We start from the raw sequence: 27,555 nt of genomic DNA, 5'->3' as shown, positions 1-27,555 counted from the left end.
TTTTTTTCATATTAATGTAAGTAATCAACTGGGGAAATTTCATAGTGATATGTGCTAGTTTTTACCCTATTCACCTGTAGTGTCTCGCCTTATATTCAACACATTGAACAAGAAAGGCTGAATATTGAGAATTGCTCAAGGGATATCACCGGGCACCCTCTCTAATCTTATTGAGTTACCCCTTGGCAACAAGAAACCGCAAAAAAAAAAACGTTAACCCACAAAACCAGGTTCACCTAAATTATGGCCTTTGGCTGCCGGACTACATGGTCCCATTTGGAAAGATAACTGAAAAATTAGTGAGAGCATTGGGAGAATGCGCTGCAACACACACACACACACACACATACATACATACACAGCATTGGGAGATTGAGCTGCACCTGGATTTAGCTCATCATCTTATTCATGTGTTACTGATTAGATGTATACTACCATTCAAAAGTTTGGAGTCACTTTGAAATGTACTTGTTTTCATCATTAATGTTGTAAATGACTGTTGTAGAAAGGAATGGTTGATCTTTAATGCAATATCTACATAAGTATACAGATGCCCATTAAGAGCAACCATTCATTCAATGTTCCAAAGGCACATTCTGTTTACTAATCTGATATTATTTTAAAAGGCTAACTGAGAAAACATTGGAGAACCCGTTTGCAATTATGTAAGCACATAATGTAATCTGAAAACTGCTGCCCTGATTTAAAAAAACAACAACAATGCAACTGATCTCAGCTGGTATTCCTTCCTACTGTAACTATCACCGTCCCGTTTGCTGTGACACCTAGTGTGATAAGCTCTTTTATGAGCCGCATGGAAGCTGGCAAAGTGGGGCAAAAGTGAGTTTACTGTCAGTTTTATTGGACCTGTCTGCTCTCACTGATCTAATCAGCAGGATACAGCTTTACACAATAAAAGGTTTTGCCTGCAAAACCTCTACTTCTACTTCACTGTTTCTATCTACGTTTATATATGTTATCTATGTTTGGGTCAGCTTTACAAGACCTACAATAAAATACATGTGAAATCACTCTGCCTAGCAGACTGTTTTTATCTCAAGCAAGCAGGTCAAGTTTTTGTTAAGCAGGTCAAGTTTTTATGTCAACAACCAGGAAACTGCTTATGGAACTAATGCTCAACTGTAAGCAAGAAACTTCTTATTATACTTATATATCTGGTATACTTGTAGTAACGGTCTATGCATTAGTACACCTAACAGTCTTTAAATTAATCTCATACACCTAAAGTATTGCCGTCATAATATATAATATCCATTAAATCAGTTCCAAAGTAGTGTTTGGACAGACCAGAGCATAGCAACATTGTGACTGAAAATCTTTGAATGGGAGACAAGGTTGGCTAAGTTGGATGTATCATATATAAACAGTAAATAATAAGAGGCTTTCGCAATGTTAAGCTCTAGAGAGGGCACGTGCAACAAGCATCTCTCCTATAGTGAGATCTTGTTGCTACACACCAATGCTGATGAATTTTAAAACGAAATTGTCTACTGTCTTTTTTTTCCAAAGTATATTCTCACAAAAGATGAAACAATAAATGATGTTAAACTGCCAGTATGCATGAAGTATATCCCCACACTTGTTTAGTGCCTGTACTGTAATCATTCTGTGCTTCATAGTCATACTGCCCCCTATTGGCCATTGTCTGGAATCGTCATACATGTCTTTTGACCAGTGTACACAAAGACATTCTTGGACAACACTGTAGTTCACTGTAGTGATTAAACATAATGAGACATAATAGAAAACAACGGTAACACTTTATTTTAATGTGTCGCTGTTACAGTGTACCTACCTAATTAGGTACAGTGGTACAACCTGTGTAACAACATGTACTATCAGGTACTATCATTGTACTTGCATTATGTATTCGTGGGTACCTACATATAGTTGTTACATTGTAATACTGAGTGCTTTTACAAAACTTTGCCAATTTGCCTAAATTTTCATCAGAGGCAAAGAGCTGACCTGAGACCTGCTGGATGGGGTAAATCTGGTCATGATAGATTTGATATACAAACCATTCTTAGCTCCAGTCAAGGCCTCATTGTCTTCAGTGTACATGTAACAGCTGTGCTGCTACAACCTTGTTACTCTTTGATACAGTGGAATAAACCTATTAAGTGTACCAGTTAATTACTTACATACATATGACATGTATGTTGTGTCTTCGATGTCTTGGAACAGGTCTACTAATTCACTACATAGTATCAGAGTAATAAATGTGTACCAACACAGTTGATACATGTACTACAGTATGTAGGGTAATGGCAGACATGTTCCAAGACACCAATGACACAACACAATATGTACTGTACATGTAACAACCTAACTGTTGTTTTCGGTAACACTTTATTTTAATGTGTCGCTGTTACAGTGTATCTAGCTAATTAGGTACAGTGGTACAACCTGTGTAACAACATGTACTATCAGGTACTATCATTGTACTTGCATTATGTATTTGTGGGTACCTACGTATAGTTGTTACATTGTAATACTGAGTGCTTTTACAAAACTTTGCCAATTTGCCTAAATTTTCATCAGAGGCAAATAGCTGACCTGAGACCTGCTGGATGGGGTAAATCTGGTCATGATAGATTTGATATACAAACCATTCTTAGCTCCAGTTAAGGCCTCATTGTCTTCAGTGTACATGTAACAGCTGTGCTGCTACAACCTTGTTACTCTTTGATATAGTGTAATAAACCTATTAAGTGTACCATTTATATACTTACATGTACATATGACATGTATGTTGTGTATGTCTTGGAACAGGTCTACTAATTCACTACATAGTACATATATCAACTGTGTTGGTACACACTTATTGCTCTTTGATACAGTGGCATAAACCCATTAAAATGAAGTGTACCAGTTAAGTACTTACATGTATGTTGTGTCATTGGTGTCTTGGAACATGTCTGCCATTACCCTACGTAGCACATGTATCAACTGTGTTGGTACACATGTATTACTCTTTGATACAGTGGCACAAACCCATTAAAATGAAGTGTACCAGTAAAGTACAGAGTACATTGAACGCACTTTTGACTTGTTGTAATCATACTGTTTCAGGTCATACTAATAGCTGATACAGCGGGAGATCACAGAGAAAAGATAACAGCAGTTAGGTTGTTAAAGTACAGAGTACATTGAACGCACTTGTGACTTGTTGTAATCATACTGTTTCAGGTCAGAAAAGATAACAGCGAGCTTGTCTTTGCATGAATGTAATTTAATTTGTGTTATTTCATGACAAAACCTGTGCTTGTTGTCAGAGTACAACCTCAGCATTTCAGTTATTGCACAAAGATCACAATGTCTCTGCTCCTGTTCTGAGTTTGGAAAGCTTGGTGGAGGTGAGACGGTGTGTACAGCACGTTAGGCGCTTTAGGCATTCAGAAGAGCGCCATAGACTCGTGGAACGTCTCTCGGCCAATCGGAAACAAATAAATAGTTCCATAGAACCCCATTGTTGTATAACATCCTTTATTCAAAGCTTAACAGTGTCTCTGCGTGGCTGTGAATGATGTTATGCAAAGGGAACCAGGAGTGAAGCAGCACAATCCTACCACCCATCTTTAGTTGCTTGCACTGAGGCACACTAAGGAAACATCTTCATAAAGAGAATGGCATCAAACCCTTGATGTGTCAGTTGACAAAAATAAATGTAGGCTGAGAACCTCAAGCCACAACACAGCAACAGATCCATTCAACAGAGCGGAGCATTATTGCAATGCATGATGGACCATTTGATTACATTTGACTAACGTTAGTCTCTCCCTTTCCTTAGAACAGAGCTGAGCATTATTGCAATGCATGATGGACCACTTGATTACATTTGACTAACGTTAGTCTTTACCTTTTCTTAGAAATGCATCTGAAAGACTTAACGAGAGCACCGTGACATGTGTTTATGAGTTTAGTCTTTACGTGATGTAAGGGTGTTTTTAAGAGTATGGAGGATGGAGTTTAGTAATCCTTAAGTGCCATCCGGTTTGATGATGATAAAATAAAAAAATAAATAAAAAAAAAACACAGGTTGCTTGCAGAGATATAATGAAAAGAGTAGTTGTGTGAGACCAGACTTAAGAGCTAGAGCACCAGCAAGGTTGTGTCTCCCAGCCAGGCCACAGGTCCCTTTTTGTACACAGTGACAGTCCTCTCCCATCTAGTGGCCTGCCTTCAGAGACAACCTATCTTGGTAGCAAAAAGTATGCAAACATGCAGTGCTTATTGGGGTACCTCCCCCACGAGATGACCAGACCATGTTCTTGTCCTGGCAACAGATGTCCCATTTCAAAGCTGCTATGAGGTGGTCATATCAGAGGTCTTGTAGATATGCTCAATTGTAGAGAGGCTATATATTGGCTCCCCTATGGAGGGTGTGGTTTCATGTTGCCTTATTTGTCTCCAGGGTCATTTTCAGAGGGAAGAACCCATTTGATTTCGTATCGGCTGTGGATCAAGAGGGGATGGATCCAGGATTGTTTTTTTTCCCCTTTATGTAACATTGCGACAGGGAGCTTGGCCTTTGCGGAGGTCTGCACTCTCCTAGTGTCTTTACAGCTCATCTTTCACATCAAACACGGATCCCATCGACTGATGGCCATGCGCCTCTGCAGGAATATGATAATATGTGCATCTCTGGGGTAAATACCTCCTGTCAAACATGGCACCTAAGATACCAATAACCAACCTCCCACACAGCACCAAGACTTGATGATATGGGACGTGTCTCTTGTGGATTATGAATCTTTGAGTCTTTTTTTTTCAAAAGCGCGATTGATTGAATGAGTCTGCGTATAAGTTCTCTTGCACTGTTACTGCGTTGCCCGGGCTCAGTGAGAGGCGTGCTGTGAGCTTGTCTGCCTTCTCAGCACTCATGTGCTAGAACTGAGTCAAAGGGTCCACTGGCTCAAGGTCGGAGCCCAGGCAGAGGGCAAGCATCATTGCTGGGCAAGCAGGGCACTCCGGTTGGCCTTCATCTTCTCCAGGCGTTTGGACAGGTGATTGTTGCTGGCCTCCAGCTCATCGATGCGGTCCAGTGCTGACCGCAGCTACAGAACAAGAGAAAATACGGTGAGGTGAGCTGTGTTATAGGTTGAGCTGATAGATAGATAGATAGACAGATAGATATATAGATTCATCATCCCAAGGGACATTTTAGCTGTGCTATAGCATGAGCTGTGCTATAGGGTGAGGTGTGCTATAGGGTGAGCTGTGTTATAGGGTGAGCTGTGTTATAGGGTGAGCTGTGCTATAGGGTGAGGTGTGCTATAGGGTCAGCTGTGTTATATGGTGAGGTGTGCTATAGGGTGAGCTGTGCTATAGGGTGAGGTGTGTTATAGGGTGAGCTGTGCTATAGATTGAGCTGTGCTATAGGGTAAGGTGTGCTATAGGGTGAGCTGTGGGCAGTGTTTTTCAACCACTGTGCCGGGGCACACTAGTGTGCCGTGAGAGATCATCAGGTGTGCCGCAGAAAATTACCCAAATGTCACTCACTGGTCCAGAAAAGCAACTGTTGCATCAAAGAATTTATAACCACATGCTCTCATTGATTGTATGATTGCACTATTTGTGGTATGCAGGCATTGTACAACGGGGGCCCCATATCCAGTATTCACAGAATCATCACATATCCAGTTCATAACAACAATTAAATTAGATATAGTCAACTACAAATGAAACAGAGGGCGCTTGTTTTATTGAGCAGGTCTTGCATAGAAGCCATAATAAGGCCATATCTGTGTATTATTTGAAATTTTAGGCTATAGTATGTTTATTTTTTCTTCAAACAGGATGTTAGTGTGCCGTGGGACATTTTAAGTGTCAAAAGTGTGCCGTGGCAGAAAAAAGGTTGAAAAACACTGCTATAGGGTGAGCTGTGTTATAGGGTGCGGTGTGTTTGTGTTATAGGGTGAGCTTAGTTATAGGGGAGAAGGGATGGTTGGGTTTGGCTTATTGGCAGCAGGCCCTCATGTATTAACACCTTGGGTCATTTTGACCATTTAAAAATAAATAAAATTACTTTGTTTTAATAAAAAAAAAACAGTCCTGCTGGTTGAATATAGAGAATCTAAGGGTCAAAATGACTGCTTTGGCAGTCCTAGTAGTTATAAAATGATTAGCGCCTCTAGTGTTAACAAGGCTCAGGTGGAGTCTGATGTGTGGGTGTCTAACATTACCTCTCTCTGCAGCCTTCTCTTCTCCACCTTCAGCTCGTCCTCCACCTTCTCTGCGTTCTCAGACGCAGACTTATAACGGGTCACCTGGCCCTCGAGCCGTATGATCTACACAAGAAACACGAGAGCGTTTTGATCAACTAAACAGTCTTTACCATTTACACTGCATTGCCTTTGAAATAAATACCTTATCAAAGAAGAGTACATTATTAAAACACACTAGAAATATGAACATAGAAAACAGAAAACACATTCATCCACATTGTATTGAGTATAGGAGCACTACAGTGCAGTTACACCCATTCAAACTCTAACAGTCATTAATTGTCATCCATCCCCATGACTGATTCCATTTCTCATAGTAAACCTGATGAGAGAGAGAGGACTAAACCTCACATTTTGCTCAAGGGCTGTGACCTCCTGCTCTGACTTGACCAGCTTGAATTTGAGGTCACTGATTTGTCGGTTAGCATCTCCTGTGGGATAAAAAACAGAGCAGAGCAGAGAGTGATTTCCATGTGTCCATGAACTGAAGCTGATGTTGACCGCATGCAAATGAAGTCTTTGCATACATCTCTGAGGCGCTTTCATACCTGTTTTGATTTTTGGATCACAGGCTGATTCCAATTTTCCATTTTGTCCTTGGGGTTGTTTCGTGTTCACATTTAGAGTGGAACAAAACTCCTAAACAAAACTCTATGCGCAATTTAAACTACTCTCACATTACGTAGCACTCCAGACTTCAACTGGAAATTGGCCGAGACCACCTCCTCTGGGTAGTCTCCGCCTATTTGCTGTGTTTGTCTGAAACCGAATGGAATTGCTGTTTTGACACATATCCAAACAAACCGATCTTTTGGGGGGAAAAGCTCTACATTTCGATTCAACTGCTCCTAAACAAGCCAGATGTGAAAGCACCCTGAAACGACACCAGATGTCTTGTCTCTTACTCTGCAGGTCAAGGATGTGTGGGTCCATGCCATTCTGCAGAAGGTCCTCATCTGTGCCCGTTCCATCGTCGGTGCCGTTCCTCTGAGTCTGATCCACCTGCGCTTTCAGTTTCCTCACCTGCAGAGTCACATTCACCCATCAAGACAGTTTAGCACTTAAAGGGCTGTAATATCAATGATGGTCCCTTTAAATTAGGGCCCCTGCTGTGTCAATGTACTTCCTCTAGGGGGCGTTGAGGCTCTGGAGATTATAAATGCCTTGAGACAGGTTGTTATTGATAAACAAATGCAATTTAACAAAAATGCAATCAGCCCAGTATGGTCTAAAAGTGCCTCACTATTACAGAATGTTACAAAGACATACAATATTTGACTCTCTATATGTTAATTTTTTGTGAAGCATTTTCACCACAACAAAAACCTGAGCCCACATCTTTATTAACATCTTCACATCTATACACAAACATCTATATGGAGAGAACTTTAAAATCCACTTGAAAGGGAAACAGCCAAGACGCCAACCTGAAGAACAAGGTAATGCACTAACAGCACAAACAGTCCATTTTAATACCTTTTCTTCAAACTTACACCCTACAAAGGTAAAAAAATACTTTTAATAAATTTTCTGCAGAAACCCTCTTCATAGTAGCATAGACGTATAGTGATTTTTTAACCCTATTTTCTTTGACGTTGCAAAGTTGCCCCTAAAGGCTGTGCTGTATCCTATATGCTATTCTGTTGTAAATGCTTATTATTTATGCATTATTCTTATTCTTATTCAAATCTGCACTGATTGAGGTTGTTTTGGGGACAAACGGAAAATGTACATTTATTATCATCCACAAATAGAACCCAGGTTGTTGTAAGGCCGAAGTTTCCCTTTATGTTCACAGTAAGAATAAATACAAAGTCAGCTTGTTACATAATATAGTGTTAAACTTACCTGGTCCACTAAATTCTCTCTTTCTTCGACTAGCTTTCTTAGTCGAATCTCTGCAATAGATAGATGAAATCATTTCCATGCTCATTTCAATTCCATGCATTTCCATGCATTCTACAATAATCTCAACAAAACTTGGGCATGACGCTGTTTTAATGACAAATGTTTAATGTCATGTAAAGCACCGTAAAAAGTGCACTATATTTATTATTTTCATCTTGATGGTTTAAAAGAGTATGATAGTATACAACATATTGACAGTTCAGAGGCCTGATTATATGGGCTGAGGAACCCATTGAAGCATGCTAGATATCCATGTTTAAATGGCTTTAGTGTTCTCACAATCACAGAGCAACAGGCTGTGGACAGCTGAACTGTTCTCAGCCGAGTCAGGGGCCAAGACAGAGACCAGCTCATGGTGTAGCTAATGGTATAACCAGGGATGTAGTGGAGGCTAAACGCAAGTAAACACAGTTTACCCACCTCTGAAATTTCAGAAATAGAGTTTATCCACCACTTATTAGAGTTTATCCACCTCTCAAATAAATGTATTCACCAATTGCAACTTTTAACATTCACACATTCACAATATGTACACTCATCAACACTCTAGGAACCATTTAATACCACTGGTATTGTTATAAACATTGGATAATAACCCCCGCCATCATCAAACATGTTCTGTATGCCTTTTTTGTAAAAATCTGATACCGCCTGGCGCAGTCCACCTCACCGAGATCACAGAATTCGTAGTTTACCCACCTCTTATTTTAACACTACATCTCTGGGTATAGCTCATGAAGATTTATGTAAACTAATAACAAAAATTGGAAATGGCAGAAGCATTTATATATAGGCCTAATAGATGTAACAGTGAGAGAGAGATTTTGAATGCCAGTGTTTTATATCTCAATGTTTTTATATGGCACATGACACAAATAAGTCATGATCAATATAATAATAATAAGTATATAAAGTATATAAATAATAAATAAGTAACATGATCAATAGTGTGATCAATATCCAGAAAATAAGCACACATATGTTTGTCAAGATTGTACTTTATTTAGTTTGTCTCTGCATATCACTGAGACAGCACTTTGTTTGAGATATCACATGTATCCAATCAAATGCTATGAACATAGTCAATATGGAATCATACATTTTTTTATTCAGAAAGGTCATACAGATTCAAACATTTTATGGGATAGAAATGTATCCACAAATGTGATTAAGGCATGTTTCTGTCAGCGTCCTCTGAGACAGTATGAATTGTTAAATCCTGTCTGTTTTTAAATAAAATGTACATTCCTGAGTCTGTATGTTTTTAAATAAAATGTACATTCCAGCAGCACACACACACCGGTACACAGCAGGATCATGTAGCAAGAGTGAAGGTAAACCAAGAATAAAACCAAGACTAAGAGCTGCACTGTTTCACATATCACCTGCATTTACACTGTAAATCTGATTAGGAGGGATTAAGGGACTACAGTATGAGACTATGACAAGGGGCAGTCTCCTTTCCGTTTGATCCCTTTCCGTTTGATCTTGAACTTTTTCTTCTTGAATGCTTTTCCAGTGAAACCATCCTTGATAATCTCTTCTACAGGCTCTACAGGGATAGCGACCGCTGAACCTGTAAGATCCTGGGCGTGGTCAATTTCAATGTCCAGTTGAGTAGCCAGCACACAACTCTGTAGGAATTTCAAATCGTCCTGACTGTCCTCCAGCGCTTCGGCCCCTCTCACAATGGGGATCTGTTCCTCTGTGCTTTCCCTCTGGATAGAGGCAGTCCTCACCTCCTCCTCCTCCTCCGACATCTCCTCTCTCCCAGTGGCTACCTCGATGTGGGGTAAGGAGGTGACGTCAATCGACTCGCCTGCACAGAGAACAGAGCCAGACCCCTGGACAGAGGTAGTCTCCTCAGAGGTAGTCTCATCCACACTGTCCTCTCTCCCAGCGGCTACCTCGATGTGTGGTTGGGTGGTGGCGTCAGTCGACTCTTCTTCACAGCGAGAAGAGTCAGACTCCTGGACAGAGGCAGTCCTCATCTCCTCCACAGTCTCTACCTGGACAGAGGTAGTTTCCTGAGAGGTAGTCTCCTCCACAGTCTCTACCTGGACAGAGGTAGTTTCCTCAGAGGTAGTCTCCTCCACAGTCTCTACCTGGACAGAGGTAGTTTCCTCAGAGGTAGTCTCCTCCACAGTCTCCTCTCTCCCAGCAGGGACATTGATGTGTGGTGAGGAGGTAGCACCAGTCGACTCGTCTTCACAGCTAGAAGGGCCAGGCCTCTGACCGGGTGAAGAAACGGGCTTCTCTGCAACTTTGTTAAATTCCTCAGCTTTGTCCTCTGAGGATAAGCTCACAGGTGCTGACTGTGAATCAGCTCGATCATCTCCGCTGTCAGAGGTTGAACGTTCCTCTGTGTCGGCGAACTTGGACGCCACCTCGGGAAACGCAGACACCTCTCCCGTGGCGGCCCCACTCTCTGTCTGTGGTCGGCTCATGCTGTTGGCCGCGGGGGAGGGCTCTGCAGCTGCAGCGATGATTTCATTCTCTGCAGGAGTGTCTTCAGTGAGAGATTTATCTGTGTGCGGTGACCCCGCCGGCTCTCCCAGGTGTGCTAGCTCAGCTCCATCCTCTATTCCCCTGTTGTCCTCCACTCCCCCGAGTGGTGCATCTGCACCGAGTTCTGTCTCAGCACTCTCACTGTTTTCTTCATGATGACTGTGTTTGCAACTCCCCTCTCCAGGGATTACTACAGAGGCCATTTCTGTCTCTGGCATGTCATTTATTGTATCTTCACTGATAGTTCTTGTTGAGATAACCTCAGCACGTACAGGAGTCTCAGTCTTTGAGACAATCACATGTTCTGTTTTTCTGTTGTCCTCTTGGCTGCTCTCTACTTGCTCTATCAATACATTCATATGAGTGATGTCATGCAACTTTTCCTGTTTGAGAGCGATATCCATAGTAACCTCACCTGAGGTTCCACAGGGTCCTGTAGCCTTGGTGATTCCTGTCATAGTATGCTCCTCTGATGATGCATCCAGTCCAGATGGGATTTGTAGAGAGATGATGTCTGACACATCACCTTCTGCCTGCCACTCTGTACTGTCTTCACAAGACACAATTTTAGATTCTCCAAGTGTCTCCACATCTGCACTACTGGAGTTATTAACGACGTCTAGAGCCGTATTCTCAGAGATGAGAATAGACTGTGACTGATCCTCATCTGGTACTTTTTCATGGATGATGCAATGTTGCTGTAACTTGGCTTCATCCAGGGCTTCTAAAGCATCTTCTTCATTATTCATGCCACTATCAGCATCTGCATCTGCCTGTGCCACTGCATCAGTATGGACTTCCACAGTGCTGGTTTCAGACACAGGGCCCTCTGTTATGTCATCTAACTGGGGATTTATTCTGCCCTCACTTGGATATGGTGAGTTTTCATCTTCTGATATGGTCACCCTGCTGTCCTCAGGAGGACTCCCAACCTCATTAATGGATTCCATAAAGCCCTCTGCAGGCTCCCCTTTGAGAGTGTCAGTAGCCTGACTATCTGAAAGCAGAGTATCTTCCTCACAAACAACCTCATGGTCTGGGCTGTGGGCTTCAGACGAGTAATTTGTGGAGACTTCAATTACGATCTCACAGTTTTTGAGATCTGAACTCTCACCTGTCTGATCTTGTATGTCTTTACTAAGAGCTGAGAGGCCAGATTCACTCATTGGATCAGAACCTGCCTCTATTCCAGGGTCTATGTATTCACTCTTCTCTTCCTTCGGGGGTTCTATGAGTTCATCTGTGGAATTTAACTGACTATCAGAAGTAGAAGACTCTACAGGTGTGTGTGTTGATTGTCTATCATTCTCAGTAACCGTGGCATCACTGACACAAGCAAAGCTTTCCCCTCTCTCCTCATTCGTCCTTTCAGGTTCAGATGTGTCTGTGTCAGGTTTGAGGTACTGAGAGTCTGTATGAGTGCTGATTCCTTCGTTATCATCAACATCCTCTGAGCCATATTCCACACGCATGTCTTCACCATCTTTTAGAATCACAGATGCACTCTCTACTTCAGCAGGATCTTGAACTTGATGGCTCTTTGTTTCTTGACAAGGAGGGGTTGCCATCTTTTGTGTGTCCTCCTCTTCTTCTCCAGCTTCTTCAGGGGTCTTCTCAGGCAGGAGGGCAGTCTGGTTAAATTGAGAAGATGAGGACTCTGCTACGCGGGCCTCCTCTGATACTCCTGCTTCTATTTGAGGAGTCTGGTGGTCATCTAAGCAGCCATCCTCCTCCTGTGTTATCTCAGGAATGATATCCAGATATTTGCAAACTTGCCTAGAGTGATCCATGCAGTATGGACCTCTTCCTGAAAAACCATTAACAGAGCTTTGAAGAAACCAGGGTAACATATGACAGTCATTTTTGATTGGCTTGTTTGAAAAGTCAGTGCATCACTCCATAGGTAAAATACATCTTGATCCTTTGATATCCAAAGATTAGGGAAAAACAATGTTTTCAAACATTTGAATGTGAAAGAAGTATGATTCGTAAAAGATAAAAGGTTCACATTGCAATAAAAGGGCATTCGTTGATGTTAGTAGTTGTGCATGTTGAATTACCTGAGGTACGTAACTACGTTGATTCCAGTGACGGAAGTTGGAACACGATAGAGTAAGTAATTAGTAAGTAAAGAATAAGTAATTTGACAATAAGAAAATAAGGGATTTGGTGAAATAAATGCTTTTGAGAAATGAAAGAAAATGGTTATGTACAGAGAAAGTGCGATTAGAGAGATGAAATGGCACATCGGATCATGATCTCACCTAGTATGCTGTCGCTCTCCTGGGCCAGCTGGGAGGCAGACTCTGAGGTGACATGCCCGTCAATCACACCCTCTCCCGCGTCACCATTGGTTGTTGGCTCAGATGTGAGCGTTATCCCGTGTTTCTAAAGGGAGATGTGAAAAGGACTTAGTGAACGCAGCACACAAGTCTTACACATGACACACATACAATTCTTATATGACTCCTCTCCTTACAGCAGCTGGAAAAAGAGTGGTTGGTGTTTTTCTTTTCTGAGAAAAAGGTTAAAAATAATGAAAGGAAGCATATAAAAGTTTTGAATGCATTGATCTCATTTTGCACTGCATTCAACAGCAGTGGTGTGTGCACTGCGTCCATGCTGGCATGACCTGAGATGACCTCGTTTAGACCCGTGTCTCTCTCCCTGACTCTTCTGAGCTGGGTGAGTACCTTCAGAGCATCCTGGAGCCTGAGCACCTCGTCCCTGAAGGCATTGCGCTCATCCCGCATCGAGTCTGAGTACTCCTTCTGCCTCTCTAAGGCCTACGCCATACGGCATCATCGCCATCCCCAGAGAGGAAGGGAGGACAGGGGGACAGAGAGGAAAATGAGACAGAAAGGGAAAAAAAGATGCACAAGGAAATGCAGGTAGAAGAATAAAAAGTGAAGAGGTTAGAAAGTTCCAGAAATGTTAATAACGCAGAAGTGAAGGTTAAGATAAAGACTTTTAGAGGTTTATTTCAGACTGCGTACCCCGATCTTTTTAAGATACAGACTCTTAGAGGTTTATTTCAGACTGCGTACCCCGATCTTTTTAAGATAAAGACTTTTAGAGGTTTATTTCAGACTGCGTACCCCGATCTTTTTAAGATATAGACTTTTAGAGGTTTATTTCAGACTGCGTACCCCGATCTTTTTAAGATAAAGACTTTTAGAGGTTTATTTCAGACTGCGTACCCCGATCTTTTTAAGATAAAGACTTTTAGAGGTTTATTTCAGACTGCGTACCCCGATCTTTTTAAGATAAAGACTTTTAGAGGTTTATTTCAGACTGCGTACCCCGATCTTTTTCTCCTTCCACTCCAGAGTCTCCTGGAGGTCAGAGATCTCTCTAACATAGTTGTGCTGCTTCAAGCGCAACTGCTGGGCATCCTGGACACCACAGAGGAAGGCAACGAGAGGAAGAGAGAGAGAGGAGGAGGAGGAGGAGGAAGTCATGTGAAAGAAAAACAAAGAGGGAAATTCAACATGCAGAGAAACAGAAAAGAAGAACTGATAAAATGGCTTTCTGTCAAAATAAATAGAATAGAATTCACATGCATCTCTGTGACAGACAATGTGCTTGCTGATGAATCCCAGAAATTTTCAATATAGTACCCAGTTGTTGTGTACAGCTCTGGAGTTGAGTGCTGAGAGACATTTGAATGAGTTGACAGGCATATTCAAAAATAAGAGACCACTGCAAATTTGAATATGACCTTAAACTCATTCACATGTCACTCAGCAACCAAAGGATGACATCAGAAAAATGTGCAGTGGACTCCAGAGCTGTATATGTAGCTGTACTGGTACACTGTGTGTGTGTGTGTGTGTGTGTGTGTGTGTGTGTGTGCACTCACCACCAGCAACTCCTCACTCTGTTTCAGAGTTTCTTTCATCTCCGTGAACTGGACCTTCAGAACCGCATGTGCATGGCGCTCTCGCTCGTAATCCTGCCAGATAAACACAGAACACACATTTAACACCCTGAAAAGGGTCACATTTAACACTCTGAAAAGGGTCACATTTAACACTCTGAAAAGAGTCACATTTAACACTCTGAAAAGAGTCACATTTAACACCCTGAAAAGGGTCACATTTAACACTGATTAGTAGTCAGTTATGTGTATAACAATTCGCCAACATCATTTCCACATAATTTCTGTCAAACTGAAAAAAATAAAGATTACCGGTACTCATCAGATTACACAATGATAAGAGCTGACTCCTAACACACACACACACACACACACACACACCTTGGCCTTTTCCTCGTACTCCCGTCTCATTTCACACATCTGTTCTTCCAGCTCCATGAGTGTGTCCCTCAGCGTGTCCACCTGGTACATCAGGTTGGACTTCTCGTTGTCCAGCTGTGCGTTGGACACCATGGCCCGCCGGTACTTTTCCTCCACCTCTGTAAGGGAGTCCTGCGGACCACAAACACATATCCACAGGTTTTAACTGTTATCTAAGGACTCCTCTGCATTGTAGGCCTAGCTTGAATGTTACTCCTCATTTGTGTACTGTAAGTCGCTATGGATAAAAGTGTCTGCTACATGAATAAATATAAATTAAATGTAACCTTTTGACCTTAGAACATAACTTTCTCACAAAGAGAAATTTCACCTTTCACACGTACAGATTAAGTTTCTTGGTGTTTTATGTCCCCAATGTTGTCTTCAAGGCAGCGCTCCCTGAAAGGCGCTAGGGTTAGGCATGGGTTAAGGTTAGAGTTAGGGTTAGGGTTAGGTTTAGGATTAGGTGACTTTAAGTCGACGTTGGCAGCGCTGCCTGGAAGACAACCTTGGGGGCTTAAAACACCATCAAGCACATATTAATGTACATGTCAGACTATCATACGCATATATATATATATATATATATATTCATGTACTTGTCAGACTATCATGCTTGTTATACCTTCATTTCCCTTATGGAGGCTTCTGTATCAGCAGAAATGGAGGTGTCACAGCTTCCCCTCCGCGAGGAACCTCCACCTAGAGAGGCTAAAGTGGCAGCCGATAGGGTGGAGGCTGTTCTAGAACCCTGAGGGAAAATAACCAATCAGAGTCAAGGACCACTCAGCTCCATCCCCCACACAGATCATCCAGAAAATGAAAAAATGAGCACCACTATTTGGGTTGATTTTTTTTTACAATGGATAATAAGGCATTCCACTGAGCACCAAACCAAACCGGGGTTAAACATAATTTAAACATAAAGTTTTGATCAATGTTACAGAGTTCTAATGAAACACAGCAGACCTATAGAGCGGTCAGCATTTGAGAATGAGACATGGGTGAAAAAGGATCTTTTTCAAAGGTCAAAAGTGACAAAACTGAAGATGAAGGACGAAGAGTCTCACTTTGTCAAAAAAGTCTCTGTCCATACGCTCCTCCACCTGTAAATAGGGAATTGAAGTTTATTGAGCTGACCAATGCACATCATATTTCTTCTACATTCATGCTAAATAACCTATGTAGTGCTGTAGACGTCCACCAGATGGCGCAAGAGAATACAGGACTGGGCGAGCGCCAGCAAGAAGCTTTGGCAGACAGCGCAGCAACCCAAAATTGAGCTACTGAAGCCATAACATTGGATCAGCTCACCAACAGCATCAGCTTTTTTGTGGATTTATCTTTTTTTATTATTATTATTGGTTCTTATGTTGACTCACTGACATCACTAAAATAACAGGCAGGGAGGGAGAGAGAGAGGGAGAGATGAGGGCTGCGGGTTAGAATTAGTGACTGAAGGGGAGAGCTCACCACGGGGCTGGCTCGGGCAGAACTGGCTCTGGAAGAGGCCCTGGAACTGGAGCCCAGAAAACCACTATACTCTGATGGCTGGCCAACACACACACACACATACACCACACACACACACACAGAGAGAGAGACAAAGAGAGAGAGCGAGAGAAGAAGGAGAGAAAGGAGGAGAGAAATGGAAAATTGAAGAAAAAGAGACATTATAAAGGTGTTATTTGGTTAAGTGGAATAGTCATAGAGAAATTATAGTTGGTAAGCAAGAAGAAAAGACAGATGTACAGTAACTGTGCAATAACATGCAAACACTCAGTCACACACACACACACACACACACACACACAGAGAGACACACACAGAGACACACACACACACACACACACACACACACACACACACAGAGACACACAGAGACACACACACACACACACACACACACACACACACACACACACACACACACACACACAGAGAGAGACACACACACACACACACACACACACACACACACACACACACACACACACACACACACACACACACTCATACCATTCACAGCTTCAACCACATACAGTATACCATGTCCAAACTGACGAATATATAATTTTCCTTGAAAATATCAAGTTAATGATAGTGATGAGAACACAGACACTGATTCTGAAACAAGGTTCACTCCAGATTAAAGGTTTAGTTAATGACTTGTTACATGAATGTATAAATGTGACAGGAGCAGAGGATGCACAGATGAGGGGGTAGTAGCGAAGGGAAAAGAGATCAGTCTGGATGCTACAGGGTACCACAGAGCCAGGCAGACTAGCACAGGCCCCTGAGGGAAGAGAGAGTGAGTGGAGTGATGGAGGGATGGAGGGATGGAGGGAGGGCATGGTGAAGGAGAGCAGGAAGGAGGAAGCAGAAAGTAAGCTTACAACACGGCAGCTGGAGCCGCTAAACCGGCGGCCGCTTGTGAACAGACTCTCCTCATACACTGAGCCCTGGAGATAGAAAAGAGGCCATGCACACACACACATTACAGGATACACACACACACACTAGCGCACACACACACATTACAGGATACACACACACACACTAGCGCACACACACACTGAGCTCTGCAGATAGACAAGAGGCCATGCACACACACACATTACAGGATACACACACACACGCTAGCGCACACACACACTGAGCTCTGCAGATAGACAAGAGGCCATGCACACCCATATTACACAATACACACTAGCGCACACACTCACTAGCGCACACAGACTAGCATGCGGAAAGAGGCGCACACAAACACATACACAGCACAGCAGCATATTCCCAAAATGCTAAGACAACACAGGAGCACACACACACACACACACACACACACACACACACACACACACACACACACACACACACACACAGACACATGCGCAAGTGCACTACCATACCAAATGGGGGGTTTGCCAAAGCACATTCACATTGAGATGAGAGGCCCATTAGCAAGTCCAGTAATGGGCTTTGATCCTTTGGAAAATGCTCTCATACATCGCAGAATGATCCTCACATGACAAGACAGCTTTGAGAGAGGTGTGTGTGTGTGTGTGTGTGTGTGTGTGTGTGTGTGTGTATGTGTGCAGTATAGTACTGTACAGTACAGTACAGTATGTGAGCATAAATGGACAGAGAACCCCCCCCACACACACACACACACACATTCAATCAGTACGACCATGCCAAACTAAAATGCCTTAATGCTAAAAGACAACCTGCCCCTATGGTAACACTGTTTATAACACACCCACACACCCACACAACACACACCCACACACACACACACACACACACAACACACACACACACACACACACACACACACACACACACACACACACACTTACACACACACACACACACACACACACACACACACACACACACACACACACACACACACACACACACACACATACGTACAGTACATACATATATACATACAAACACATGCTGATTCTATTGGGGTCTTTGCACTTGTAACATGCATGGGATGCAGACAGGGAAGCAGGTAAGGGGGGGAGGGAAGGGGAGAGGAGAGGAGGGGAGGAGAGGAGAGGAGGGGGAGGAGAGGAGGGGTGGGGGAGGAGAGGAGAGGAGGGGGAGGAGAGGAGAGGAAAGGAAAGGATGAGAGGAGAGGAGGGGAGGAGAGGAGAGGAGGGGGAGGAGAGGAGAGGAAAGGAAAGGATAAGAGAGGAGAGGAGGGGAGGAGAGGAGAGGAGGGGGAGGAGAGGAAAGGAAAGGATAAGAGAGGAGAGGAGGGGAGGAGAGGAGAGGATAAGAGAGGAGAGGAGGGGAGGACAGGAGAGGAGGGGGAGGAGAGGAAAGGAAAGGATAAGAGAGGAGGGGAGGAGAGGAGAGGAAAGGATAAGAGAGGAGAGGAGGGGGAGGAGAGGAGGCGGGTGGCGACTCATCCAAACAGACCCTCTGGCTTCGTGAGCGAGGGGCCTCACTACAGAGCGTGGAGGGCTGGGGACAGGGGAGAGAGGACAGCATGAGGGAACATCCCACTACAGCACAACAGCTCCTGTTGCCTCTGGCTTCAGGAGTCTGTGTGTGTGTGTGTGCGTGTTTGTGATAGTGTGTGTGTGTGAGGGTGAATGTATGTGTGTGTGTGTGTGAGGGCGCATGTGTGTGAGTGTGCATGTGTGTGTGCGTGTGCATGTGCGTTTGAGTGTGTGTGTTTGCATACGTGCGTGCACGTGTGTGTATGTGTGTGTGTGTGTGTGTGTGTGTGTCTGCGTGTGTGTGTGTGTGTGTGTGTGTGTGTGCATGTGTGTGTTGGGGGGGGGTACGGGTGTGTGGGAGAGGGAGGTGGTACTAGCACTAGAGAGAGAGAGAAGAGGTGCAGGTCAACGGATCAGGGGCGGGACAGAGGGAGCAGAGGGCCAATAGGCTGCGGATCAGGGGCGGGACAGAGGGAGCAGAGGGCCAATAGGCTGCGGATCAGGGGCGGGACAGAGGGAGCAGAGGGCCAATAGGCTGCGGATCAGGGGCGGGACAGAGGGAGCAGAGGGCCAATAGGAAGCACAAACCCGGCTGTGGAATCTGCAGGAAGGCAGACTGCTGGTGCTGCCGCACAGCTCTGAGGACATGAAATTCCCCTGAAGGCCAGTAGACAGCGAGACAGAAGAAGGATAGAGAGAGAGAGAGAGAGAGAGAGAGAGTGAGTGCAAGTGAGAGGGGGGTTTGGAAAGATGGTTGGAAAGAAAGAAAGTAATCCCTGCAGCTAGCAGATGCAGTAAGTGGGTATTCTTTTCGCTCCGGACGCTGCCAGGGTAAATATACGAACCCCCAAAAGAGGCATTTTTAGTTTTGAGATTTTGCAGAATGCTCCAGCTGACAAAAAGACTTATGTGTGAGGGAGGTGGAAAAGCTCTGAAGTGGAGGAAGAGGGGGGGGGCACTCCAGGCCTGCAGGTGCTGTTAAAACACCAGCGCTAAACGGCCACACCAGATGTGCCTCTGCTCACAGGCCAGTCATACTGTCCTTGAGGAAGATGTGGATACATAATCATTTTGATCCTCCTCTAGTTACAAATCCCTTTTTAATACTTCGAGTTTTGAAAGAAGAAAAGTCTTAAACAGACTCACAAAGTTGTACTGGAACAGCCAGCCACACTGTCCATGAGAATAAAAGGATAAAAATTGATTTTCGATCCTCCTCTAGTTAAAAATCCCTCAAATAAACGTTGAACTTTCCATCCGAGGAGAAGGAAAGTCTTAACTTAGATGGAGATGAGTGGTGGAGGACGAAGGGAGTGTCGCACTGGTCACTATTTCCGACCAGCTCAGAAGTGTCTGCCCAAGTCTGAGCAGAGACTGGGAGAGGAACTGGCATGAAGAGTTATACTCACCCTTAGGCTGCCACGACTGCCCACTGACATCCGCTCCTCATCGTCGGATATCTACGATGGAGACAGAGAAGACAGAGGAAGAGAGAGAGAGAGAGAGAGAGAGGGAGGGAGAGAGAGAGAAAGAAAGAGAGAGAGTTAGAAATAAGACACAGGGGAGGAGACTACAGGGTTAAGTTTTCCCGTGCTTCTAGAACATACTTTCATCAGGGGCTGGAGGCAGTTTCCTCAGGGACACTATGCTATGGCTAACTACACTACAACTAACAAATACTACTACCATTCAAAGACCCTGTTTACATTTGCTTTTAAAATGTGTCTTGGGTGTGTCTTTAAAATGTGTCCGATCCTAAGTGCTCAGTTCTAAATAGTGTAAGCAATCACCAAGATGCATGGTGATCCGATCACTCAATCCACTTGCCAAGATGGTCTGAGAAGCATTTGATCACGCATCTTTTGTAGTGTAAACGCTCATTTGTTCTGATGTGTCCCAGACAATGGGAGTTCTAATGAATGTGACGTTGGCAATAGCGGAATCTAAACACGGGTGGTCAGCAACGTCTCTGGCTAACACTGTTTTATGCAATTAAAAAAAAAAAAAAAAACTATATAATAACTGCATCCGTGTATTAACCCCAGTGCCCAACAGCACCATGAAACAGAATCAGATCGTGCTTAAAGCCCCCCTGTGTAAGAATTTAAAATGTGTAAACAGTGATGTGTCTCAACTCTCGACTGACCACTTGTGATCGGATCATCCAAGACGCAATCTAAAAACAAATGTAAACAGGCCCTAAGTGGCAGATTTTTAATAAGGGGGGATGAAGGAGAGGAGTGGAAGGGAGGGAAGAGATGGCAAGATGACTGCCGGAGGAGGAGAAGAAGATACAGACCGAGGTGTTTCTCCGTGAGTGGCGTGAGTACCTCTCACTCTCCTCCTGAAAAGGCACAACACGAAGAAGAAAAGCAAAGCAAAAGGTCAAAGGTTAGAAGGTCAGAAGATAAGAAGAGCATAGCCAGTCTTACTGTGTAATCAAATACACCTAAACAGGAAAAAATGCTGTGGTCATCACAGTCCTCTGACCACAGGTTTCTGGAGCAGACACACATCCAAGAGCCGGAAAACACACTGACAGGCCAACATGCATCCAGTGAGTTCATTTCCTGTATCTTACAGCGCTTCTAGCTCCACAGGTTCCAAGGTCTGACATGACATATGGTGTTGATGTGGGGTGTGTGTGTGTGTGTGTGTGTGTGTGTGTGTGTGTGTGTGTGTGTGTGTGTGTGTGTGTGTGTGTGCATGCTTGTAGGGGGCATATGGACAGTGTGAGGGTTAACAATCTCAGCTTTGGGTCATGCAAGTGGCATATAATCCCACCCTGAAAGCGAGTGCCACATATCAGACCGACTTCAGACCCCCTGCGGTTCCAATGGGATCCAGTGGAATGTGAATCAGCTCAACTCCACTCCATGCAGAGAAGCCGCATCCCACACAACCACCCCCACCCCCATGCCTAAAACCCCCCAGCACAACCAGGGGGTCGGCCAGAGGGATGGCCATGCCACCCGCCAACAAAACATTAACATCGATAAACTGACAGGCAAATGACTGCGCTTCATTCCACTCTAAATTCCTCATTCTGTGGCGACAGCTTAATCTCCCGCTGTAATGATCTGTGACAGCGATGGAGAACCACAGTCTTGGCAGTCCTACTAAATCACATGCTCACTACTGGGCATAGTAGTCTAGAACGTATATCTATCAGTCCATACAAGCATGCAACAGCTGGCTAATACGGACTCTACTACACTCTATGAGCTAACGACACACATTCAGCATGCCAAAGAGTCTCCTACCATCCACTGCTCAATATGGCCCCACTTGCTGTCCAGACCATAGTACCTCTGAGGCCCAGCAGAGAGAGGAGGAGAGAGGGGGAGAGGACGTTCGAGACAGACAGGGAAAAAAGAAACAAGAGATAGAGAGAGAGAGAGAGAGAGAGAGAGAGAGAGAGAGACAGGGGAACAGCAAAGAATCGCCGTGAAATGAACGCACTAACAAAAGAAAGTACACTACCAAAGTCACTGCTGACAAAAGCAGAGCAGTTAAGGTTTAAAATTGACAGTGTTAAGTGAGACTATAGCGTTCTCACACATTGAACTGTTGTGATATAATGAGTGTGAGATAACAGTGTGAGTTGTTAGACGAGAGAGGGGGGATGGGGAGCTGCAGTCCTACCTTGGAACCATGATGAATCTGTACATGTGATGGCATGACAGATGGCAAGAGGACAGAATACACAAACCCGGAGTTAGTAGTTAGTACAGAATGGAACAGCATGATGACAACATTTAGGGATACGTCTATGCACTATACAGTGAGTCTATGCACTAAACAAACAATCAACATTAGAGAGTAAATAAACAAACAAACAAAAATGATCTTTCTTTTCTTAGCCATGACATTACAACAAGAATTCTGCACCACCAGCCTAGTCTATTACATCCATAGGTAAAGGCCCCATCTATAAGATCCATAGGTACCAGCCCAGTCTATATGATCCATAGATACTGGCCCAGTTAACAGCTTTACCCACCACAACACAGCAGATCTCACAGCAGAGCCACCAAAACAATCATGAGTACCTCTGTCCACTCAGGCCATCAGAAAGCTACTCCTGCTCTTCCAGTGCTAGCTGACTCTACCTAGCCTGACTCTGCTCTTTAAGTGCTAGATGACTCTACCTAGCCTGACTCTGCTCTTCAAGTGCTAGCTGACTCTACCTAGCCTGACTCTGCTCTTCAAGTGCTAGCTGACTCTACCTAGCCTGACTCTGCTCTTCAAGTGCTAGCTGACTCTACCTAGCCTGACTCTGCTCTTCCAGTGCTAGCTGACTCTACCTAGCCTCACTCTGCTCTTCCAGTGCTAGCTGACTCTACCTAGCCTCACTCTGCTCTTCCAGTGCTAGCTGACTCTACTTAGCCTGACTCTGCTCTTCAAGTGCTAGCTGACTCTACTTAGCCTGACTCTGCTCTTCAAGTGCTAGATGACTCTACCTAGCCTGACTCTGCTCTTCAAGTGCTAGCTGACTCTACCTAGCCTGACTCTGCTCTTCAAGTGCTAGCTGACTCTAAGTAGCCTGCTTCTGCACTTGTGCTTACAGTAATAGCGTGACAGAAACAGGGAAATGCTTAAGCTTTAAAGAGTAGTTACAACCCAGTAATCCAGTGAGGGGCTTCTTTAAGGGGTTTACATAATAAACACATACAGCTATTACCTCTGCCTTCAGCCTTAACATAATGCAGTGTTTGTTATCAAATACATTTGAATTAGTTTGTGTTTACTGTCTTACTATGCGTGTACCTGATACACTATGGCACTGCATGTATGGGTGAACACTTCAAATGTCTAATTAGTCCTGCACTGCGTCACTCCAGAGAGTGTGTGGTCTTAAAGAGTTGAAAAGCTTGGTTCCAAAACGCTATATCCTCCATTTTAATGAATTTTCATAAATCATTTGTTTTAATTTTGTTTTCCAAGTAATTTCAGTAGTTGGGTATTGTTATTTGTTTTATCCTTACTAAATACAAAACAACAGAACTTCAATTTCATTGATATTACCTGAAATACACAATTAAATAACATGACTTATTAATTTTTTCAAAAATGGATTTATAGCGTTTTGGAACTAGACTCTTCAGTTCACTCCATCAGAGTGTTCAGCGCAGCGTCTTTACCTCTTTCTGCTGCCTCTCCAGTTCCCGCATGCGAATCTCACGAGCCTCAGCCCTGGCCGCACGCTTGGCAGCCAGACGCGCCTCAGCCTACGGGAGAGAGAGATATCGCGAGAGAGAGAGAGAGAGAGAGAGAGAGAGAGAGAGAGAGAGAATTGTTGTTATTATTACTATTAATTGCTAATTCTTTTGATTTAACTACTGCTTTGGCAACATTGTAACACTTTATTACATGCCAATAAAGCTCACTGAATTGAAATTGAATTGAAATTGAAATTGAGAGAGAGAAAAGAAGGAAAAATCACAGAGCATTTAAAATCACAGAGCATTTCAATCAGAGATTCAAAAAAAACATCATCAAAAAGACATCATCAATAGCCAACTCTTCAAAATACAAATACCAATCCAACATCATTCTTAAAAGTGACAGAGAGACTTACCACTGGCAGGAAAGATCTCATCTGAACTACTGAGAGCCCTTGCTTGGGTATCCAACCCCAAGTGGAGGGTCCAGAGACCAGTCTAAAAAGGCACGTGGATGTTACTCCAGACCTTTCAGGTCAGTCTCACACCTCTATGATTGCGTCACGGCACGTATTGTCCCTCTGGCTAATGAACTGCCCACAGTATCAGTTAAGTGATCAGGGCCACTTAGAGAGGAGTGACCACAGAATGACACTGTGTCCACACTGCAGTCAAACATGACATGAAAATGTCAATCTTTTTAATAGAACTTTATTAAAGGTCACATACATTACCTCATTTTTTAACAATTTGAAATAGTTTTTTGAGGTCTTAATAAAACATGCTTTGGTCAAAATATCAAAAGCAAGAAGCACCACAAAACCGTGTTCAGTCCTGTCTGAGAAGCCACCACCTAACTGTGTGTTGACATTGGCAATCTCTGCACTCTGCACGCCACTCTCAGGGTCTTCTGCTGTCTGTACTGAAGGCTGACCAGCTTGTTATGGTTTGTGGTTAATTTTCAGATCAGGTGCAAAGGTAAGCTGGTCAGTAAATGAATCCAAATGGAATAACAAAATGTGTCACCCCTTTCATGGCTACAAATCTATGGGGACCCTAGGGGGCTTCAGTGCCTGTCAAAGGTGACCGCAATTTAGATGTAAACAAACAATTTAATGAATTATCTGTATCAAGTGAATCAAGTGAAAAGGCATAAAACTCCAGTAAATCAATCAATTGGTGTCAAATAAAAAGGCAGAAAACTCCAGTAAATCAATCTTTTAACTGGTTACAAATGATCAATTCACAGCTGATCTCCTTGCACAACGGTGGTGACCACTGCCACGCCGCTACAGTCCAGGTTCTCCACTAGGTGGCGATGTGCTAGTGAGTGTCTTCTCTAAGAGGTGGCCCAGAATGACCCAGCAGTTAACTGTTCCAGCAGGCACAAAGGGGCAAACCCTGCCATACTCTGGCCAATCACTCAGAGGACATACTTAGCTCTTCTATCTGTCAAAAACGCTTCCTTTATGGCAGAATAGTATCCACACTTCCTCTAAACTACTGTCCTGTCTAGAATTTCTTTCCAAGTTCCTAAGTGATTCTCTTTGGGTTTTAGGACACTGGCTATCCTTGTATAAACTTTTATCACAGTTCATTCCAGAGAGAGCCTAAATAGTCATGCATCATAGCAGAACCCATCCATATGTTTGAGAGAAGCATCAACTATTTTACCTCACTGAGATGAAATAATCAGAATCTTCTCAGAGATTAAACTCTGAGTCTCAAGTCATCAAGTCACAAATCATCCCAGAGTGGAGCCAATGTCTTCATTAAGTGAGAATTCAACTTTCATAGATGATAATCTATCAAAAATTATACACATTATTGAAATAATTGAATTTGTCTGGACCCTTCCATTTTACTTAAAATGTGAAGGGGGTGTAACCAGAAATTGAATGAAATTAAATTAAACTTAAGTCGGTACAATGAACTGGAAATACAGCAAGCGCATATCTTTCTTGTGAATAAAGAACTGCAGTTGTTTCCTCATTACTGACGCTATCAGTATGGGTCTGTTCAAAAGAGGTGCCAACTGCCCTCCTCTATCGGTCATCATATAAAGCTAACGCCAAGTGGTTGTGAATGGATCCTGAGATTTCCGTGATTTTGGAAATAACTGGCATTGGGAGAGTGGCCAGATGGATCTGCCAGAGCAAACTGAAATTGATTCTCTAAGGGTCACTTGGGTTCTCAGGCAAGACAAAATTCTGTAAAACATACATTTGACATCAATCTGTAGCTTAACTGGTTGAACTGATTTAGCAGAGGGATTACTTCAGATATAAGTCAAACAGCCTACCAACGATATCTCCAAATAAAAAGAATTTGGACTTTAAATAGAACGAAAATGTAATTGCTAACTGAAACCATGTTATGAACAAACAATAACAAACCCTACAAATATTTAACCTTTTGTCAGATTCATACAAAGGTTCTTGAAAACCTAGCTTAGGCTGGTCAACAGCTAGACTAAACGTATTATTCCACTTGATAACCCCAGTGAAATGCTCTTGAGGGCTTCTCTGATAGTGATTGTTTTTGGCCCACACAACTGGTTGTTGACTGACCACTGTGTATAATGCCCTACCTATATAGCACGAGTAATTTAACACCTCTCCTGTGTGTACCATATCAGAAATAAAAAAAAACACTGCAGAGCTGGTCTATTGTGAACACACAGGCAACATCCACAATTACAAGAGTCTCGATGGCCCTTGTTTGTCCCATGGCACTGCTCCCAGCCCAGTGCCCAGTGCTCAGCACATCCTGCAGGAGATCTGTCAGCTGAGGCCCACATGCCTTCACTAACTGGGGTTGGCACAGCTCCCTGGAAGTTCACAGTGGCCGTTAGTTGTGAGTGACCAAATAACATAATGCCTCGGTTCAGTGTGTGTGTGTGTGTGTGTAGATGATGTGTGTACTGTTGTCAGTTGACAGTTGGCTGCGTTACTGTAATACCAATATGTGGCTCACACTCATGCGGAATGAGACCATTGGAAGGAATTGGGAGGCCTAACTCATTCAACATAGAGCACAGACTATGCGTCTGGAGATGTCCCCTACAAATAAATAAATATATGAATAAATAGATTAACTGAACAAGAGGATGAAAGCATGAATGAAAGAATAAAAGAATCCTAAACTACACTGCTGTCATGAGCGTTCAGGCCTAAGTATTTGAAGCTGTGTTTTCATTCATCCCTTCACTTGGATACTAAAGCAACACAATGGATATCTGCCCTTTGGCATCAACATTCAACACCATTTAGTGCTGGGATGGCACCCAGTTAGTGAAAAAACGACTAAAAGGGCCATGATGCTACCCGATCAGCAATGTTATCAAGCGCACTGGGTGCCCATTGGCAATGCCAGAGACTTCATTCTCCAAATGATAAGTCAGTGTACCATCAGAATGAGTTTGAAGTCGTTATTTTTAGGTAAGACTCAAGACTCAATTTCAA

General features: G+C 43.3%; 1 protein-coding gene across 1 annotated transcript in view; it reads right to left on the bottom strand.

The window, feature by feature from the left end:
* Nucleotides 1-3,286: 3,286 nt before the first annotated feature.
* Nucleotides 3,287-27,555, bottom strand: part of lrrfip1b (leucine rich repeat (in FLII) interacting protein 1b) — a 32,599-nt gene continuing 8,330 nt past the window's right edge. Inside the window, exons 2-22 of the mRNA XM_076302563.1 lie at nucleotides 24,071-24,157; nucleotides 22,572-22,589; nucleotides 22,190-22,237; nucleotides 21,226-21,270; nucleotides 20,336-20,386; nucleotides 19,515-19,583; nucleotides 18,904-18,948; nucleotides 17,364-17,429; nucleotides 16,441-16,518; nucleotides 16,038-16,073; nucleotides 15,593-15,718; nucleotides 14,929-15,099; nucleotides 14,530-14,622; nucleotides 13,970-14,062; nucleotides 13,361-13,453; nucleotides 12,932-13,055; nucleotides 8,100-8,149; nucleotides 7,157-7,274; nucleotides 6,603-6,682; nucleotides 6,210-6,314; nucleotides 3,287-5,081 (exon numbers count right to left, since the gene is read on the bottom strand). Of these exons, the coding sequence (XP_076158678.1) occupies nucleotides 4,971-5,081; nucleotides 6,210-6,314; nucleotides 6,603-6,682; nucleotides 7,157-7,274; nucleotides 8,100-8,149; nucleotides 12,932-13,055; nucleotides 13,361-13,453; nucleotides 13,970-14,062; nucleotides 14,530-14,622; nucleotides 14,929-15,099; nucleotides 15,593-15,718; nucleotides 16,038-16,073; nucleotides 16,441-16,518; nucleotides 17,364-17,429; nucleotides 18,904-18,948; nucleotides 19,515-19,583; nucleotides 20,336-20,386; nucleotides 21,226-21,270; nucleotides 22,190-22,237; nucleotides 22,572-22,589; nucleotides 24,071-24,157 (1,707 nt within the window). The 3' untranslated portion in view covers nucleotides 3,287-4,970. The remainder of the gene's footprint in view (nucleotides 5,082-6,209; nucleotides 6,315-6,602; nucleotides 6,683-7,156; nucleotides 7,275-8,099; nucleotides 8,150-12,931; nucleotides 13,056-13,360; nucleotides 13,454-13,969; nucleotides 14,063-14,529; nucleotides 14,623-14,928; nucleotides 15,100-15,592; nucleotides 15,719-16,037; nucleotides 16,074-16,440; nucleotides 16,519-17,363; nucleotides 17,430-18,903; nucleotides 18,949-19,514; nucleotides 19,584-20,335; nucleotides 20,387-21,225; nucleotides 21,271-22,189; nucleotides 22,238-22,571; nucleotides 22,590-24,070; nucleotides 24,158-27,555) is intronic.

Source organism: Alosa pseudoharengus, unplaced genomic scaffold (genome assembly GCF_046254945.1).
Source record: "Alosa pseudoharengus isolate Yale_2024_CS ecotype anadromous, Long Island Sound unplaced genomic scaffold, YU_APseudo_1.1 YU_APseudo_1.1_scf_24, whole genome shotgun sequence".
Classification (NCBI taxonomy): domain Eukaryota; kingdom Metazoa; phylum Chordata; class Actinopteri; order Clupeiformes; family Clupeidae; genus Alosa; species Alosa pseudoharengus.
Note: the sequence above shows the minus strand (reverse complement) of the source record. Positions and strands in the feature narration are given on the sequence as shown.